The sequence below is a fragment of the Oncorhynchus tshawytscha genome, linkage group LG32 (assembly GCF_018296145.1).
Source record: "Oncorhynchus tshawytscha isolate Ot180627B linkage group LG32, Otsh_v2.0, whole genome shotgun sequence".
NCBI lineage: Eukaryota > Metazoa > Chordata > Actinopteri > Salmoniformes > Salmonidae > Oncorhynchus > Oncorhynchus tshawytscha.
This window is the reverse complement of record NC_056460.1, coordinates 6,973,503-6,994,071: the sequence shown is the minus strand read 5'-3', so window position 1 is coordinate 6,994,071 and position 20,569 is coordinate 6,973,503. Positions and strand designations below refer to the sequence as shown.

Here is a 20,569-nt window from a genome sequence, read left to right as displayed (position 1 = left end):
GATGTGTTCTCGGGGTGATGAGAGGTGTTGGGTTTGCACCAGACATAGCATTTTCCTTAATGGCCAAAAAGCTACATTTTTTTCTCATTAGACCAAAGTACCTACTTCCATATGTTTGGGGAGTCTCCCACATGCCTTTTGGCGAACACCAAACGTGTTTGCTTATTTTTTTCTTTAAGCAATGTCTTTTCTGGCCACTCCTCTGTAAAGCCCAGCTCTGTGGAGTATCTGGTCCTATGGACAGATACTCCAATCTCCGCTGTGGAGCTTTGCAGCTCCTTCAGGGTTATCTTTGGTATTTTTGTTGCCTCTCTGATTAATGCCCTCCTTGCCTTGTCCGTGAGTTTTGGTGGGCGGCCCTCTCTTGGCAGGTTTGTTGTGGTGCCATATTCTTTCCATTTTTTAACAATGGATTTAATGGTGCTCCGTGGGATGTTCAAAGTTTTTGATATTTTTTATAGCCCAACCCTGATCTGTACTTCTCCACAACGTTGTCCCTGACATGTTTGGAGAGCTCCTTGGTCTTCATGGTGCCGCTTGCTTGGTGGTGCCCCTTGCTTACTGGAGTTGCAGTTTCTGGGGCCATTCAGAACGGGTGTATATATATTGAGATCATGTGACAGATCATGTGATACTTAGCTTGCACACAGGTGGACATTATTTAACTAATTAGGTGACTTCTGAAGGTAATTGGTTGCACCAGATTTTATTTAGGGGCTTCATAGCAAAGGGGGTGAATACATATGCTCGCACCACTTTTCCATTTTTCCATTTTTTTAAACAAGTAATTTTTTTCATTTCACTTCACCAATTTGGATTATTTTGTGTATGTCCATTACATGAAATCCAAATCAAAATAAATTTGAATTGCAGGTTGTAATGCAACAAAATACGAAAACGCAAAGGGGGATGAATACTTTTGCAAGGCACTGTATACTGTGTTGTCTCTAGTTGGAGTAATTAGCTACAGTGCCTTCAGAATGTATTCATGCTATGACACTCCAAATTGAGCTCAGGTGCAACTAATTTCCTTTGATCATCCTTGAGATGTCACTACAACTTGATTGGAATCCACCTGTGGCCAATTAAATTGTTTGGATGAATTAGAGAGAAACACACCTGTCTATATACTGTAAGGTCCCACAGTTGACAGTGCAGAAACTTTACCATGAAGTCCAAGGAACTGTCCCTAGATCTCCTAGATAGATATTTTCATAAGGCATATATCTGGGGAAAGGTACAAAAAAATGTCTAATGTTGAAAGTTTCCAAGAACCTGGTGGTTACCACCATTGGGAGATTGAAAAAATATGGAATTTCCCAGACTCATCCTAAAGCTGGTCATCCAAGAAAACTGAGCAACAGGGGAATAAGGACCTTGATCAGAGAGGGGACCAATAACCCAATGAAAAAGCTTCCAGAAGGATAAGCGTCTCTACAGCACTTTAGTGTAGTGGAGTGGGTCGAGTTCCTTGTTGTCCACATCATCAACAAACTATCATGGTCCAAACACACCAAGACAGTCGTGAAGAGGACACTACAAAATCTTTTCCCCCTCAGGAGACTGAAAAGATTTGGCATGTATCCCCAGATCCTCAAAAAGTTATACAGCTGCACCATCGAGAGCTTCCTGACCGGTTGCATCACCACCTGGTATGGTATCTGACTTTAATGTGCTACAAAGAGTAGTGCATACGGTCCAGTACATCACTGGGGCCAAGCTTCCTGCCTTCCAAGACCTAAATAATAGGCAGTATCAGAGGAAAACCCATAAACTCCAGTCACCCAAGTCATAGACTGTTTTCTCTGCTACTGCATAGCAAGCAGTACCGGAGCGCCAAGTCTAGGACCAAAAGGCACCTTAACAACTTCTACCCCCAAGCCATAAGACTGCTGAACAATTAATCAAATGGCCACCGGACTATTTACATTGAACCCCCTCCCAGTTGTTTTGTACACTGCTGCTACTCACTGTTTATTATCTGTGGATAGTCACTTCATCCCTACCTACATGTACAAATAACCTCAACTCACCCCTGCACACTGACTCAGTACCGGTACCCCCTGTATATAGCCTCGTTATTGTTATGTTATTGTGTTACTTTTCATTATTTTTTACTTTTAGTTTATTTGGTAAATATTTGATTAACTCTTCTTGAACTGCACTGTTGGTTAAGGGCTTGTAAGTAAGCATTTCACGGTAAGGTCTACACTTGTTGTATTCGGCGCATGTGACAAAGTTTGATTCAATTTGACTTTACCAATCTGGGTATTATGGCAGAGTGGCCAGACGGAAGCCACTCCTGAGGAAAAGGAACATGTCAGCAATCCTGGAGTTTGCAAAAAAGCATGTGAAAGACTGAGATCATAAGGCAAAAGATTATGTGGTCTGATGAGACAAAAATGTATCTATTTGGCCAGAATGCAAAGCGCTATATCTGGAGAAAACAAGGCACAGCTCATCTGCCATTTAACACCATCCCTATTGTGAAGCATGGGGGTGGCAGCATCATGCTATGGGGATGCTTTTCAGCAGCAGAGACTGGGAGACTGGTAAGGATAGAGGGAACAATGAATGGGGCCAAATACAGGCATATCTTTGATGCGAACCCGCTTCAAAGTGCAAAAGACCTTAGACTGTGGCAAAGATTACTTTCCAACAGGACAATGACCCCAAGCATACATCCAAAGCAACACTGGAATGACTTCAGAATGAGAATGTGAAAGTTGTTGAATAGCCCAGCCAAAGCCCAGACTTAAATCCCATTGAAAATCTATGTAAAGACTTGAAGATTGCTGTTCACCACCGCTCCCCATCTAAATGAACAGATTGACTCAGGGGTGTAAATACTTATGTAAATGAGATATTTCTGTATTTCATGTTCAATACATTTGCAAAAAAACATGTTTTCACTTTCTCATACTGTATTTTCCCCCTTGGAATAGAAAAGCAGTTAGAAAATCAATTGAAGTTCATTCCAGTTCCACAACAACAACAAAAAGCAGAGTCATCACGCAAAGTGGTTAAATGAGCTTTCTTCTCTTCCCTGTTAAGAGAAAGTGTGATCAATTTCTCCTCTCGTCTATTACTATTGGTAATCCCTACCCAAATTGCCCCCCATTGCAGTTTGTGTATCAGCTATTTGCAGTGGATTAATGCGAGTCACTGGTGGCAAGTGTTCAAATCAATGTTTATTAATGGTTTCTTTAAGTGTTTAAAGATTAAGTAATTAACATATTGATGAACTTTTCCCAAGTTGCCCAGGGAGAAAAGAGCTTGTAGTGGAGAGGCTGAACTGAAGCCAGTTTCAACACTGAGGTGGAGAGTCAATGTTTAGTACTCTGGATTTGCGCAGTAGTTTCTGGGGCGTTTCTTAAATAATGCTTGTGCCTGTAATATCATTATTGCTGACTTTGAATAATGTTATCATACAGTAGTAAATGTAGCATCTGGGTTAGACTCCAGTCTTTGTGGATAATGTGTAGCTCTTAGACTACATATTTATCTATTTGTAAGAAAGTTATGTCGGGCTTTTGTCCATCTTCCTGTAACGTCTTCCAATTTGTGTTATATCCCTGTTACGTTGAATCAACGTCTCTTATGTACATTTTATACCAGTGAGAATGTCTGCCCTCTCTACAATAGGGAGACGGGTACAGTCAGTCACTCCACGCAGATTGATTTTGCCATTCGACGACGACCCGCAACAACCCTTTGGCTCGCCATGGTAATTCCTTCTGATAAGGTACCCGATCCATAAGAAATCAATTGTAATTAGTTTGGGGGGGACAGGACTTGGCTTAGGGGACTCTGCGCTCTCTCTTGTTTTTTTTCTCTTTCGGCGTACTTGTTTATTATTCTGCCGCCAGTCATCTGCACACCTGATATCAGTTAATCTCCTGATTATTAAGTGAGGATTATTGATGGAAGGGGGAACAGCTGTATTTTGTTCTGCACTCCTATCAAGGACATGAGGTTCTAGATCTATCTGTCCTCTGAATAGCTTTGCTTGGTTACTCAGTGCTGCTCCTGTCAGAACCACATTGTTGTGTGTGTGTGTGTGTGTGTGTGTGTGTGTGTGTGTGTGTGTGTGTGTGTGTGTGTGTGTGTGTGTGTGTGTGTGTGTGTGTGTGTGTGTGTGTGTGTGTGTGTGTGTGTGTGTGTGTGTGTGTGTGTGTGTGTGTGTGTGTGTGTGTGTGTGTGTGTGTGTGTGTGTGTGTGTGTGTGTGTGTGTGTGTGTGTGTGTGTGTGTGTGCGCGTGTGCGCGTGTGTGTGTGCGCACGCGCGTGTGTGTGTGTGTGTGTGTGTGTGTGTGTGTGTGTGTGTGTGTGTGTGTGTGTGTGTGTGTGTGTGTGTGCCGTGTGTGTGCCCTGTGTGTGTGTGAGACCCCCTTGTTGGGACTGACGGCTAGCTGTCAGACTGACAAACGTTAGCGTAGTCAAAGGGAGGTGAAGGTGAGACCGACTCTGCAAGGTGACCCCAAACAAACAGTGAGGTGTCGAAAGTTTGCCAAATGAAGTCATCAACGTACTACTAAGGCTACTATTCTCACTACGAGATATGAAGGAGTGTCTGAGGGGCGGGGTGGCGGAAGAGAATTCTACTTTTCAATTCACATTACATCCCTGCCTTACCTTTCCTTGTGGCAGGCAACCCGACATTCTTGGTCCGCAGCTCAAATTGACTGTAAACATCACAGTAGCCATAGCCAGTAAGCACAAACTATTCAAAAAGGACAAACTTTTCTTCTGAAACATGTTACACTATTGAATAATGCAACAATTCACTAGCATGTGTGTGCAGACAATTAAAGGGTTTATTTTCATATCTGTAGGCTACACTCATTACATTTGAGCTTCAAGACAGTAACACAGCTGCTATGACAGCATGTCTTCATCAAGTAACGTTAGCCTATCAAGAATTTACGACGAGCCCTCTCATACAAATGTAAAAGGACAGTAGGCCTACCGTACAACATTACAACAGACCAGGCTTCATTTTTATCAATACGATGCAAATCATTACATGTGGTACAAGCAAATTGCGACTGAAAACTTGGGTGTATGTGAATTCACCCCAACAAGCTGTTTTATATGGAAGCCCGAAACCTCCACCCCAAAAATGTAATACAATTTCCCTTATGATTTGTCAACGTGCACAATTAGTCTGTGCTTCAGTCTGATCAACTGTAGCCTACTGATAACAACCACAGCTGCAGGTAGCCAAGAGAAGCCTATGCACTCTGATCCCATCTGGGCCAGGGGAAACATAGCGTCATGTTTTTAATAGCTTAAGCTATTTACTTCGAGCCTATTTATTTGTGTTAAAGTTTTTTTTTACTGCTGATTTATAACAACGTCATACGCAACAACTAGGGTCCGGAGTTGGTTAGGTTAGCCTACTACCAAATTAGGAAAAACTCTAAGCCCCAGGAAAACAATCCCCCACCCCCCCAACCACTCTGGGACCAGTGGTGCCACCTCTGAAATCATCACACAATGTTACAAAGGAAGAAGACAAAACATACTTGTATGATCTGCATTTGACATGTGTTTGGTGGTGGGGATGGGCTTCCATAGTTTTACGTGGCTCAGTGCAGCCAGTAGCTACTGCAACAATTCCAGAACGTAACAGACTATCACTGCAATTTCAGTTAAAAACTCAATTAAAACAAGTCTAAAATATTCTGAAAATGTCTATACATTTCAAGCCGTTTCAAAAACTGCTAGTTTCATTCATACTGTGGGCTCAACAAGACAATAGTGTTTACACTGCCCTGCTTCAAGGGGGGGGGCAACTGTCTGTCGACTGTCGTACACTACACCCGGATGCAGCGGCTGAGACGTAGCAAGTATGCACGTTTTCATTTGAGTATTATGTGTAGCCACCATATTGACCCTTCGCAGAGCTGTAGTGATTCCCTGCAACAATGCACTGCTACCACACCTCACCCCCCTGGCTTTTGATTTCTCTAGCCATTTTTTCGAGGTTTTGGTTCACGCTTGGGGTCTCCGTATTTGAAAGTTGACGCTCCTGCTCTTGAAGGGGAGATTCATGCACAGACTACTGCCTACTTTTGTAGTCCGTCTCGGGTTTTGTATGATACGTTTTTTTTTGTATATATATATATATATATATATTTTTTTTTATACATTCAAAATCAATATGTAATCCTGTGCAGGGGCTTATCCCCTGCACTAGGCCATTTGTGAGGCTCTTTGAGCTTTGTTACAGGTCTTCTGGCGGCTCTATGCCACAGATTGATTAGGTGCAGTGCCAGAATCCTATCAAATGGCCAGCTCTGATGATGGTGCACACTCTTTCAGGGCCTCTAGTTGACTGGAACTGGAGATAAGGCTGGATGGCAATTCCCTTCCCTCCTGCTGCACTCTGGGTAGAGAAAAAAAGAAGAAAGAAAATAGTGTTAGTATATTTTGTAAGTAGGAAGTTGTGATTTGCTCCTGTGCTCCAATTGCACTTTTGTAGCTATTTTCAGTATTTGGAAATAATCGTGTGTTGCATAGTGCGTCTCTCCTTTGCCTACTTTCAAGGCACTTTAACCCTCACAAATATGCACTAGTCTCTGATCTTGCCAGTTCTTTGTTAACCAAGTAACCCTGTGGTTAAAAGTGAATCCTTTTCAGCAGCTCATTGTATATCGATGAGGCAAATCCACTTCATCTCAAAAGTAGGCCATTCTGAATGACCAGAAAAGAGTATAAGATTGGGCTGGTAAGAACTCTACAGGTAATTTGTTACCACGGTTAACTCCTCCCTTGCCAGTGTGGCGTCGTGAATTTGATGACCCTGTTTCCCAAATGATTTAGGCTCATCCGGCGAAAAGTAAAAAGCACTGAATTACGAGTTTGATTCCTAAAAACCATTGTGATTGGTGTAAAAATGTGTCATTTTAGGTTTGGTAAACAAGCACCCCAAGTCTCTCTTCCCTCAAGCTGCTGAGAAATGCAGCGTCGCCTTCAGTATATTCTCCTCCTCTTCTTTTCTGTGCATAGGGAGGGTCACGGGGAACTGAACCTGTGCATTCTTGTGTGGCTTGCCAACGCTCACATGGTTACCACTGGTGCGCATTGTTAGGGATATCTGAATGAGCACTGGCCATGCAAGTTTTAACGTGATTGCCCGGGGGCAGTAGAGTGAAAGAGAGGAGGAACAGAGTGAGGGATACAGGGGGGGGCCTAATCCTAAAAGGATTGAAAGTTGCCTTACTCTTTGCTCAGGGTCCCCCGCCCCCCCCCCTCACCCCCTCACTCACTCTGTTTTGGGGGGATTGTATGTATGGTGGTTTGGGTTGGTTGGGTGACTGTGGGCTGTGGGATCTTTAAGCCGGTGTCTGATTTCTCCCTCCTGCTCCTCATTTGTTCTGCCGTGTCTCTCATCATTCCTCCTCATTGTTTACCTTCCTAATGAGAGGGGCGGGAAGGCCCGGCCTTGTGACAGACAGCTACATGCTCCCCTCTGCTCTCTCCCTCTCTCTCTCTCTCTCTCTCTCTCTCTCTCTCTGTTCTCTACCTCTCTCTAGCTCTGCTCACTCTCTGTATCTCTGCTATCTCTCTTTGCTCTCTCTCCCTCTCTGCTCCCCTCTCTCTCTCTCTCTCTCTCTCTCTTCCTTTTCTATCTCTCTCATTGTCCATGTATGAATATTCTTCACTGCTATGTTCATGACACGTCATGAATTATGACTTTCTTTCTAGTCCTGTTTATTCATGTGGGCTGTAAGTTGCAATGAATGTAGCCTAGTATTTGCACTCACTTCGGAAATTGACGTCATGCCAATACTACAAAGAGGGTCTATGAAAATGAAGTGAACGTACATTTTTAAAGATGATAAATTGCACAATGTTCAATATATGAAGTCCATTTTAAGAGGTGTTAAAAATAGGTATGACATGTTGCACTCTCAATTCTTTATGGAAGCACTACTGTTTCACCAACACCAACTTTAGTAATGGTGTCTTCAAGACTCACATTTAAATGTAAGTTATGTATGCCACATCAGGGACGTCATGCCCATTTATCCATTTGCGTGCAGAAAAAAATAGACGGATATTGTTCCTTTCACTCAAAAATATAACATTTGTCCATCTTTTAAATAATATTAGGTGTATGGAGCCTACTAACTGCTAGCCTGCAGACTGCCAGTCTGTTGAGTTTTGGTCATTCTCTAGGCTAGGTAATGATACAATGTTGTTGAATGCAGAAAGTGCTGGGCACCCTGGCTAAGTGACTATACCCTTGACTCCCCCATTAAGTACCAGTGTGGGACAAAGAGAAACTGAGTGCCAGGGCAGTAGACAAGCCTTGCGTGATAAGTGCATGGTCCTCAAAATGTATATCCTTCGGACTGTGTTATTCAGATCACATTACATGAGAACCATTTGTTTTTGTTTTTATCAACCACCTACTGTATGGGAAAACTGTACTTCAACTGCCTTGGGGACAAATTTGGAATGCATATGATAGGCTACTGTTACCTTTGATTGTAGGCTAGCAGTTTTTTTTTTGCAGGGACAGTGAGTAGGCTAGCTACCTGTCAACCCATCTGACCTTCCAGTGCCCTGTTGAAGGCTGGCGTGCCTAGGACTACATGATGCTCGTGTCTCCATTGTGAGGAGGACACCAGGTGATATTTCAGACTGGGAAACTAGCTCTATATGAAACAGTACAGTACATGCCTATTCCACGTGTTTACATCATTACAGCACAGCATCAAGCTGCAGAGTATCACAACACATCACACTCACTCACCCTATTGGTCATGTGATCTCTAAGCACTTGTGGAGCTATTGCATAGCCTAATAGGCCTGTTTCTTATGATTGATAATAAATCATGGAAGATAGTTAATGGAAAGGATGCAACAATTATCTATTAGTCAAACGACTCAGTTGATGAGCAGAGAGATTAAAACTTAACAGAAATGCATCACAAATATTTTTTAAAGTCTCCCGACTCCCTTTAATAGTGATTTTATAGTCCTTGCTGTAAATATGACATAGCAATTGACTTTACTGTAAACAAGATTTTGTTTTGTTTATTTCATGTGGTTTCATAATTCCGCATGTTATTGCGATAGTAATAAGTGTGAGATTTAATGACCTACTTTCACTTATGGTATAGGCCTACGATTTAGAGGATCAGACTTGGCTACTCTAAAACAAAATGCCTAACATCTTAATAACAATGCATTCATCATTTTTATATTTAAAAAATAATACAATTTAGTTTGATATTGATATGCGTTTGAAGCTAAACTGATATGGGATTGTTTTATGCATGATTAGGATTCCAGCATGGATTAATTTTCCTCTGATTTTTTTTTTGCATCAAATGGTTTAAGTGTTTACATAGCCTGGATTTATTTCCACTAATTCCTGAAATAGAGCCGAGATTTGAATTTCATGATTAGAATGTTCTTGTTTTAAATCAGAAGATTATTCACATGGGTTACTATTTCACAACACAATTTCATCTATAATAATGTGTGGATGGAACGGAATGCAATAGCACCAGTCTTACTCATACGTATTATCATGTGAATATTATTATTCGAAAAAACGTTTTGACTTCTGTGGTCGGATCTCATTCAGTTTCAGCTCCGTCAAAGAAATGGCACGGCTCCATGTACGTCAACAATATAGTCATTTAATCTGCATGGGAGTTTTCATTGTAGTAGACCTATACTCCATTGACTAATGTAGTGGAAATCTCTCAATTGAACGTTTTTACAGTCGTAGCCTATAGGCTACACCTCGGTGAAAGAATGTTTGAAATTGTTTAGAAAAAATATAGCCTGTTTATAACTTGCCTATAGGCTAGTTCGTTATGAATGGCATATGTTATTTATTGAAAACAATTCTCACCATTATTTTGACATTTGCAGTTAAACCTGCTGTTATAGAAATCTTTAAAATACAATATCGAGCCTCAAAATTAAAATTCCACATATGTGCATGACAAACCATGATCATTTGATTACTGTCTCCATCCAGAGTTCCGCATTAAGGTGTGCACCTTACCTCTGTGTATTTCCACCATCGCGTAATGCTTCCCTTTTCCGCGTGTATCCAAAAAAGAAAAAAAGCCACTCAATCGTTGACACCGACTATAAACCCATAGATAAAGTTTTTTTTTAGTTCAAAATGAAGTCCTGGTCTTTTTGCGGAGTGCTATAGCTGTAGCATACATGCCATAGATATCTTTCTGGGAGAACGGATAACCTCCCTGGGTATTGCAGATGTGCAAGCTTTGAAGTCTGTCGCTATTACCGCGCATGCAGGTGTTGATCATGGGTGAATTTTGCAAAGCCCCGTCCACAGCCACAGTTTTTTTTTAAGTGTTTTTTTTTTTACAAAAGTAGGGGGAGAGAATACCGACTCCGTGTGCTCATGCTTTCTGACAACTTGGGGGGATTTTATGCATCATCGTTTTAATAAGCACCGACAACATACACGACCTTCTCCAATCCTGCCAGCTAAAGAGACAAACCTACACCCCCCCACCCCTTGAGTTGCCCTGATCCCTGGTTTTACGGGCTTAGCATTAAGAAAATTTTACTGCAATTTGGGATTAGGTCCAATACTCTTTTAACAATGGCATTTTGCTATTTGATATCTTGATACTTGCTTGTGTGCGATCGATCACATTGGCTTTGACAGGTCTAGGCCTATATGTTGGGCGCTTGAGTCATACAATAGTTGGAGCAAACGTGTGAGATTTAGCCGAGAAATATCGCTTTTGTATTTTTCTCTGGCCATTGTAATATGCATTGGGCCTGTGTGGCCCTGACAAAAACGTAATTGACTTGCCTATTGGAATTTACCTTGAATTAATAATATTAGCCTTATTTCGTTCATAGCCAAAGCCTACCACATAAAATGCCACCTATGATTTTGTGTGAATAAATGTAAAGTGTAAAGTGCAAACCTGTTGTCATTCGAAACGCTCTTTGATTTTCCTCCAACCATAAACAGTTTGTATTTAAGCGCTGTTACATCCTTGGTTCGATTACGCCATTCTAAAGATCAAAAGAGGATGTTAAATATGCCTTCGTTTGATATCACATTTAGTTAACTTATGTTCATGACAGTCTTTTGATTATTTGCTTGTGATTTATTATTGCAGCTCCGGCTACTATTAGACTTCATTTTAATAGGAGCTCGACAAAGCACCAGCCAAGGCTGTTGCAGTGGAGACAGACGCCTCATGACGGTCTCAACAATTAATCCCGAATATAAATATAACTTGTATTTTCCATTCTTTATGCACATTTATATATTGAAAAATGTTTTTTTTAAATGTTTTTATTTTAGGTTATAGCATATAGAATGGTCGATTCCACCTCCAGTTTAATTCATATAAAACTTTATTTGAGAGGAGACCCTCGTTTGGATGAACTGCACTATTATTCTGAAATGGAAATCCAAATGAGGATTATCTCATTCATTAATATTCATGAAAATATATTACACGGTTAAATCAGAGCCTCTTTACCACGTTTGGAAAGTATTCCGCTGCTATGGAAAAAAATGCTCCAATTTGTATAAACGATGGCGTTGTTCACAAACAATTACAGCCAAAACGAGAACGTTGAAAGGTGATTTTCTCTGAAGACGCACACACAGGGTCCAAAATGCATTACTACCGAGGGCAGGCTGGTTTTCTTGTTATTTTAATCAATCACATAGGCTACACTAAAGCTATATTACGTTTTAAGATATTACATTTTGTTTTAGGTAATCTAATTGAGTTACTTCGTTCGCATTTTTTCATGTAGGCCTTGTTCCCAACTCACTTTACATCATCCCTTTTGATGGGAAAATTGTTCATTCATAGGTTTGTTTTTTTCATGAGTAAAATAGACACTGAGACCTGTTTAAATGTCCCATTTACGGTAGTCTACACTTTGTTTTTATGCAAACGCAAAATATAATAGATGCAAATGAAATTAAGAAAGACGTGGGCCTACATCTAAGTAGAGCATTCAATGTAATGTCGTTTTTTATTAAGTATAACTTTTTCCAATTGTGGGCTCTCACGTGGTATAGATTTATTTAACCATTTGAAGGGGAGGGGTTTTCTTAACAACCCTCGCAATTGACTGGTTACCGCTGTTGCCTGTAAGGCCGCACGGGCGCTTGGATTGGACGAAGTGGGCGGTTCTGCATTGGTCTTTCGTTCATAGAAGGGCAGGGTAGGCAGAAGGTGATCAATCTCCATCCGTCAACATTGGCAATCACCTTACCACTGTGCAAGACGCACAAGATAATGCGATTGATTTGATTTTTATAATATTTTTTCCAATTGTGAAATTTTCCTCTGACGCACCGCTGGGGTTTCGGATTGGAAAAACAGCGTTGGTTGACGTAAACTCCTTATTTGCAGTTTGCGTATTTCTCCTCCAATTGTGTGCGCACCTTCTTACCGTTGTCTCGCTTTCAAGAACATTTTCTCCATGTGGATATTTTTGATGTACCGGATCTTCTTTGTTTGACTACAAATAAAGCAAATAAGGAAACAGGATCCCAAACGCAAGGTGAGTGGTAAATGCAAAGTTTTCGTTGTCTTATATAGGCCTATGTAGTCCGTTTAGGCTACTTCCTTCTGTGTTATTCGTCATTTTGATGAAATGATTTATACAATTGAGCCTACTGTAAGCTATTCGCATTCTTCGAAAACGATATATTTGTATTTGAGAAGACTACGAAGTTTGCATTTGGGTGCAATTTGCGTTGGCTGCCGTTGTGCGCTCATTGATGATGGTCATTGTACATGGTCCTTGTAAACAATCACGCTCGTCAGGGGAAGCTATTAATAATTACCTGATAGTAAACTCCCCACTGGAAATGTAGTTTTTATGGTCAATTAATATTCTAAATGCTACTTCTGGTTTGGTTGTGCACTTATTATCTGAATGGAAAAACTCTGAGGCTTGACAAGACAAATGTAATGTATATCTTTGAGGTGTTGTTAATTTATTTTGCTCGTAAGACCTTTTCTCATAATGGTATCCCTGGAGCTCTCATCTGAATCGCAATAGAGTTCATTTGCACAGAGTTTTTCGCCATTTACATTTGCTTAAACTCCTTCCTGCGGTTATGGAAATAGAGTGAAGTATTTACGCCTCAATACAAATCCATCAGCTGGTCCGTGTCCACAGCATGGACCCAAGTAGGTCTATTTAGGGACCAAAGACATTGTAGCCAGTCAATGAAGTAAAAAAAAAAAAAAAAAACGATTTCTTTCAACCTTTACATTAAGGCACCCCCGTACAATTACTGAAAGGCATCTACATATGATATCATATATGCCATCAGGCCTGTTGGTTTGATTTCAAATTTGTATTTGAATATTTTTCTAACTTGATACGCTTGGAGCATATTTCAATCGGATAGATATTCTTATTATCAGGATATAACCATGTTATAACAATGAAAACAACTATTAAAATGCAGAATTGTGTTCTTTTTGTATATATATATATATAATTCTGCATTTTAATAGTTGTATATATATATATATATATATATATGTGTGTATAAAAAATAATCTAAGATTAAAAACAAGACATTTGATAATGTGTCACATCTAGTGTCTGCTGAAAGAGAATGTTCCATTCAAGGCAATCCTGTGGAACACACTCCAGAAGATATTATATAGGCCTAGAATATGTATTTGTAAAATATAACGTCATGCAATATTTTGACAAGCAGCCGACTCCATTTTCGTTTCAACATTAAACTTTGGTCCATTTGTTATTTTACGCAGGGCCTGTTATAGCCTATAGGCCTAGACAAACTACGTATGAAATAGTCTAATAAATTGGGCTGATTTTGCCATAACATGTCCTACATTTACAGTGAAATGGATTATAAGGCTGTTTATGTGAAGCTTGTGCGTGTACTTGTATTTTATGTAGGCTGTTATGACACTTTACATATTTGTGTGCCCAATTATCTGGATCCAAATGCATGCTTTATTTTATTGATCAAAGTCATTCATCTTATCTTGCAGGCCTCTCCATGCACCGAAAATGTGCGTAATGGGGAATGTACTGTTTTTAACGGTGGATGCATTGATCAAAACAAGGCCTTAGAGGTTGCCCATAAGAAGTCATGCGTCAAAAGGAATTAATACACGACTGGCGACAGATTTCATCCGTAATTATTTCTTTACTGTAGTGATGGATGACTGCAACCTGAGTTTATAATTGGATATCGTTTAGCCACGTTAACGCGTCATGTCATACTTTGTTGGAAACCTTTGTAAACGGCTAATCTTTGGATTTTTGGAGAGGGAATCGGCTTTTTGATTCACTTTTTTTGATACGACTCGCGTAAAAGTTGGAAGTCTCAATCAAAAAGTCCTATAGGCAACTCGAATATAGCAACGTTTTGAAATTGGAAATATAAGTTGGCTTTGATATTGTTTCAGTCTATTTCCAATTGAATTAACCATCATTTAAATATAAGGCCATTTCAATTATTATAATCAAATGTAGTTTGCTGAATTGCTCTTTGTAGGCTACTAAATATAAATGAGTAACCAACATAAATATATATTTTCACATTCTACTCACAATGAGTTTTCCATTGCAGGATTTCATCAAGGGACTGCAACGTCGGGGGAAACGAACATTTCCGCACGGACTTTGGTTTCCCCGTGTCCGTTTCTAGCATGATGTCATACCTCAAACAGGCCCCGTACGGCATGAACGGAATGGGGCTCAGCGGTACGGCCATGGACCTACTGCACCCATCAGTGGGGTATCCAGGTAAAACGCCCCCCAAACACTTCACACTAACTGTGCCAAATCCGAATCACCTGTGAAGTTATATTGCACAGTTATCTGTTGCTCATCATGAACAAATATAGGACCAGTTAGCACACACTGCTCTCCCGCAATTACATTCCATGTGCATCTGGAGAATGACACTTCCAATATGCACGGAAAAGCATAATTAAGCACAAGTTATTGTCAGTCTATAGGATGGTATGATTTAATAACAAGACTATTTTCCGTTTCCACATGTTACGTGACTAAGTAACTTTAGACCTAGTGTGATTACGGTGAAGGTCAATTGTAGTGTAGAAGATTCTGTGATTTAAAACGGTTAAATATATATATAAACGAAATTAACCTACGAATGTCATATCATTCGTAGGTTAATTTCATTTTGAAGAAACACTTGACTTTGATTTTGAAGCTAGCTACTTCAGAAATATGTGAACATTTTGAGATGGAAGCTTTGAATACTTATATTGAACCTCGTTTGTTTTGATGAACAATGTTTTTTTCATTTCGTTTCATTATCAGATCGAAATGGCTTCGAAGAGTTTCCATTGACAGGTTTCTATTCCATTTCAGCGCATCCGAGGAAACAGCGGAGAGAGAGGACAACTTTTACTCGCACTCAGCTGGACATTCTGGAGTCCCTTTTCGGCAAGACGCGCTACCCAGACATTTTCATGCGGGAAGAAGTCGCACTGAAAATCAATTTGCCTGAGTCTAGAGTCCAGGTTTGTACAGAATTGCAATTATATAGTTACTACTGTACTGTAGCCTACTATTGTTTGTGTGAACTTGTTTGCCATTTGTGGGAACCTACCGAACTTCCAGTGCAAAACTGCAGCGACCAGGACAAGGCCTATTACTGCACATTTCAATCAAAACTTTACCTTTTTATTTTGGATTTGAATGAGTTTCAACACAGTTAAGTAGTTATTTGGGCTAAATGTTATGTATCCTACACTGTAATTCAGCTTTTAGCTGCAATCGCATACTACAGGAATAAACCACATGCATCATCTGTTGTCATAACTGGTTCTGATAGTTCAACAAATACATACAATTCCATGTTTTCAAATATCATTTATGTTCAGCTCTCACATAAGGGCCACCTTTAGAAGTTATGAGCCCCCTTTTGAAATGGGCGTGACACGCCTTTATGTAACCAGCTTTTGTACCCCTCTCACAGGCTTACTGCAATTATGGCAGCTTCCTCTCGAGTTTCACAGATTTAGCTGAGAAATGTGCACAGTATGCAGGGTAGGCAGCCAAGCCTGTGCAGAGGTAGCCTGCAAATCGAACACTGACTGCACAACAGTTTCATGTCATTTCCAAGTGTTTGTAATGCCTAAAATGGGAGAGGAGAATCAGTGAATAAAGAATAATGGTGCTTTGTTGACCCACAAGAAGATATTAACGATTGGTTGATAAAGTTGATATTAGTTATGCCTTTGCGATTGTACAAATTGTACAAATTGTACAAATGACAAAGCATTCAGTATTCTCAAATGGAAATAGATTTTCAGTTTGTTGCAATCAATCAATGTTTTGCAAATTTGTTTGGGTGGATGACATACAGCATTTTAAAGTCGACCCCTTGCCTCTTGTTGTGCAGGTATGGTTCAAGAACAGGAGAGCCAAGTGCCGTCAGCAGGCCCAGAGTGGAAACAATGCTAAAGTCCGGCCGGCCAAGAAGAAGTCCTCTCCTACCAGGGAGAGCACAGGCTCAGAGAGCAGTGGCCAGTTCACCCCTCCGGCAGTGACCAGCACCGGCTCCTCTTCCTCTTCCTCTGCCTCGTCCGGTGGCTCTCATCCCTCCGGCCATGGAGGCCAAGGCCTGAGCAGCACTTCTACCTCCGTCACTGCCCCAGTGTCCTCCATCTGGAGCCCTGCGCCCATCTCCCCGGCCCCCGCACCACCCCCTGTCCCCGACCCCACTCCCCCCACCAATGCCTCCTGCATGCAGAGGTCTGTGTCAGGTACTGGAGGCACGTCCTCCTACCCGGTGTCCTACAGCCAGACAGCAGCGGCCTATGGGCAGGGCTACCCCGCCCCGGCGTCAACGGGCTCCTACTTCGGAGGGGTGGAATGCAGCTCGTACCTGGCCCCTATGCACTCTCACCACCACCCCCACCATCCGCACCAGCTCAGCCCCATGACGGGCTCCTCTATGTCTGGCCATCCACACCACCACATAGGGCAGACCTCAGGGCACCACCACCATCACCACCCCCACCACCACCAGGCCTACAGCGGGGCCGGCCTGGCCTTCAACTCCTCAGACTGTCTGGATTACAAAGAACAAACGGCCGCGGCCGCAGCCTCTTCATGGAAACTCAACTTCAACACCACTGACTGCTTGGACTACAAAGACCAGGCTTCCTCCTGGCGTTTCCAAGTCTTGTGACTTTTTTTTTACTCCTTTCAAATAAGTATTTTTGTTTCGTTTTTTTTTGTTGAAGAGCTTTTTTCTTCAAAGCATTAAGAAGTTAACTAATAGTAGAGACAATTATCAAGCCTTTTTTAAGTTAATGTTTGGAAAAATCAAGTAGCTCACAGATGAAAAAGCCTGTAAGGGTGCCATCTTCTTTGACCATTTCATGAATCAACTTTAGAACACGCTTGAATTGGACCCCCTCACCCGTACTTTGGAACATCAAGGAATATTTTTCTACACGTGAACTCTGAAAATTGCCCTCCAACAAGTTTAAAGTATGTAGTTTATCCCTTTCAGTTAGAATTGTTTTTTCAGGGTGGAGCAAGAGCTCTGTGTTATGGATTTTCCATAAATATTCCCAAGAACGACCAATTGAGGGCGAACCTTTTGTCACAAAATTTGTTTTATGGAAAAATATGATATTTTATTCTCATGTATTTGATATAGGCCTACCCATTAGAGACCATTTAAATTGAGAAATTAAGATGCTGCTATTGTTTTCAGTTTGCTGATATTCAAATTTATGTTAATTCCAACTTGAATATTGTTCATTGTCCGAACTGTAGTGTTGTATTTTGGAAGTTTATTTGCAGCACTTGTTTATAAGGTAAAATATTTTGCTATTGTTCTTTACGAAGAAAATGTGAATTAGACACGCAATGTCAGTATTCTAATGAAATAAAAAATGTACATTCGTGTCTTTATAATAAAGATTCGTTGAAAACATGGTTGGTTTTTCCAATATAAAGAGTGTTCTTATCTGAATTGTAATGGTGCCTAGTGGTGCTTTTTTTTGGCAGGTTTAGATTACACTCATTTAAATACTTAGACGGGCCTCAGAACTGTATAACCAAAGAATTAACATATTTTAAAAGTAGTATATTGTAAGCAAATTAAATTTTTAATTTTTAATTCAAAGGCTAATAATGGACTTGGCCGAAAGATGGTTTAATTTCTTTATCCATGTGCCACTTTACTGCCATTATGAGTAGGGCTCTGTTTTTTGCGCAATCGTGTGACATGCCTGGATTTGAACACGTATTTAAAAAACTTTCATCAAATTATCCTCTTTTCATGTCAGATATTTCAGCACCATCCTTAGACAATTGCTTTCATTTTGGGTTGTGTTTCTCGTTTCTGCATAACGCTTAAAATACAGGATAACATCTTGCTATGTCATATGATTACACAAAAACACAATGATTTATTTTCATTATCCCTTTGAGAGAAGTTGTTATTTTTAATATGAATGTTGATGAGACTAAATAGCGCAACACATTTTATGATGAACACACATTTTTTGACCTCCTGTTCAACCCGTCTCTATTCATGTCAAATCGAAGACATACGGGTATTTTTTACTGAACATTCGGTGGAAACAAAATGAAACAGCAAAAATCTCGTCCTTAGATTATCGCATTTTAAAATAGGCCTACTGCATTGATATAGGTTATTCATTAACAAGTTTGTCTTTTTAAATTGAAGTTGCGGCCTCAAATGGGAATGAAATGGGCCTAAGAATGACAATTGCAATAGGCTATCGGTTCCTATAATTTGTGTTACATAAAGTTACATATTTGTAGTGATCCTTCGTCACAAAATGCATAATAACTTTCAGGTTTTGCGTTTATTTGTTTTGTGGAGTGGAAATTTGGTGTTTTTACCCAAGAGATTTGTAATTATAATCCACATTAAGATGCCCAACTCCATCATGCATCCTCAAATGTATTCGATGTTAACACCCAAAATTATGTTCATGTTTATTTTGGGCTCTGTGATTTAATTTGAAGGGCTGTCAAACGTGTGTGTTTTTGGTTTTACTATCCTTGTTTGGACCGGAAGTCCTCACAAGGATAGTAAAACAAGGAAAATTCAGACAAGTGGAGACATAAAAAAAATAGGTTTAGGGGTTAAGGGATTGGGGTTAAGGTTAGGGTTAGGTAAATAGGTTAGGTAAAAAAAGAAAATAGGATTTTGAATGGGAATCAATTGTTTAGTCCCCACAAGGATAGTAAAACAAGTGTGTGTGTGTGGGTGGTGGTGGGGGTGTGTGGGGGGGGACACACACAAAACTATGAATGTGTATATATGTAAAACTATGTGGTGCAAATTGTAATATTCCTATACTTAGAAATCACAAGCGTCTTTGCATTTCCACGACCACAATCCCTCCAGTGGCCACCAGCTCAATGAATAAACTTCACAGAGGTTCAATCAAAACAAATTCAGATTAGCAAACATGTATCCTGGCATGCTGAGCATTTGTCTTTGCATGTTGACAGTAATATATAATGTTGTTGATCCAAGACACAAAAAGAGGACAAATCACGATTTTAATTAACAGAAATCCCTGCTCTTGCGCTGTTCCACACCACAGTCGACCAGCTGGACAAACAGGTTTGGGCAAACATGGCGCCCAGGAGAAGTAGCCGACATGACGTGTGTTTGCCTGGCTGTCTCCCGCTGGGCAGTGCCAGTATGCCGCCACCAACCCCCACCCCCATGCAAACAGGCCTGAATTTACTACATTTGCATCCAACAAGGAATAACTCATCTCCAGGCCATGTTCAAGGAATCATGGCAGTTCATTTTGCTGAGCCGTCCCAAACACCTGTTCTGATGTCTCATCACGACAGCAGCCAACTGCTCCTATGGCAGTGCTGTTCAGATGTGGAAACTTTGACAACAGTGTGGGGACAGCGCTCTGTATTGTCGTTATTGACAAATGGCATTGTCCTACTAGCATCACGTTGTCCTGTTAGATTATCATTGTTTGATGAACAGCATCATTTGCTTTGATGGCATACTAAAAAGTCAAACATTTATAATAAACTGCTTATGATTAGAATGGAAGTCACCATATAATCTCTGACTATGCTATCCATATGTGGATAGACCTACAATCAATCTAAATTTTTAATACATATCAAGTGGCCTATCCTTTCACACAACCAAAAACAACTACAGTGGGCTCCATAATTAGTGCCACCCCTGACTGGCAATGCACAAACAATACTTGAAAAAATATATAAGCAATATAATTATAGAGATTAACTCAAAATACCAACACGTGAGAAATGCTGTACTTTATTAATGTTTCAATGGAACCAACCAAAATCTTACAATTATTTTATACAAAATAAGTTTAATCAAAATCAAGGTTTCATAATTATTGGCACTCCTCATTTAGTACTTAGTGCAACCACCTCTGGCAAGGATAACAGCATGGAGTCTTGTCCTGTAATGTTTGACAAGGTTCAGGAACACATTTGGAGGGATTTTGGACCATTCCTCTATGCAGATCCTCTCCAGATCCTTCACATTCTTG

General features: G+C 40.4%; 1 protein-coding gene across 2 annotated transcripts; it reads left to right on the top strand.

Moving 5' to 3' along the window:
* The first annotated feature begins 12,231 nt into the window (after window positions 1–12,231).
* Window positions 12,232–17,951, top strand: LOC112230369 (homeobox protein OTX1 B-like). 2 transcript variants are annotated; one of them, XM_024396635.1, is made up of 4 exons: window positions 12,232–12,551; window positions 14,614–14,789; window positions 15,384–15,535; window positions 16,420–17,951. In XM_024396635.1, exons 2-4 carry the CDS (start codon window positions 14,693–14,695, stop codon window positions 17,209–17,211), a joined length of 1,041 nt encoding a protein of 346 aa, XP_024252403.1. In that variant the 5' UTR covers window positions 12,232–12,551; window positions 14,614–14,692; the 3' UTR covers window positions 17,212–17,951. The 2 variants fall into 2 exon arrangements, with proteins under 2 accessions (XP_024252403.1, XP_024252402.1); XM_024396634.1 differs by having other exon boundaries at window positions 15,333–15,535.
* The last annotated feature ends 2,618 nt before the right edge of the window (window positions 17,952–20,569 follow it).

Bases quoted from the DNA above. Each gene is read 5' to 3' on its own strand.
- LOC112230369 (XM_024396634.1), top strand. From the start codon at position 14,693: ATGATGTCATACCTCAAACAGGCCCCGTACGGCATGAACGGAATGGGG. The intron at 14,790-15,332 runs GTAAAACGCCCC...TTTCATTATCAG, and splicing joins CCCATCAGTGGGGTATCCAG to ATCGAAATGGCTTCGAAGAG. The intron at 15,536-16,419 runs GTTTGTACAGAA...CTTGTTGTGCAG, and splicing joins TGCCTGAGTCTAGAGTCCAG to GTATGGTTCAAGAACAGGAG.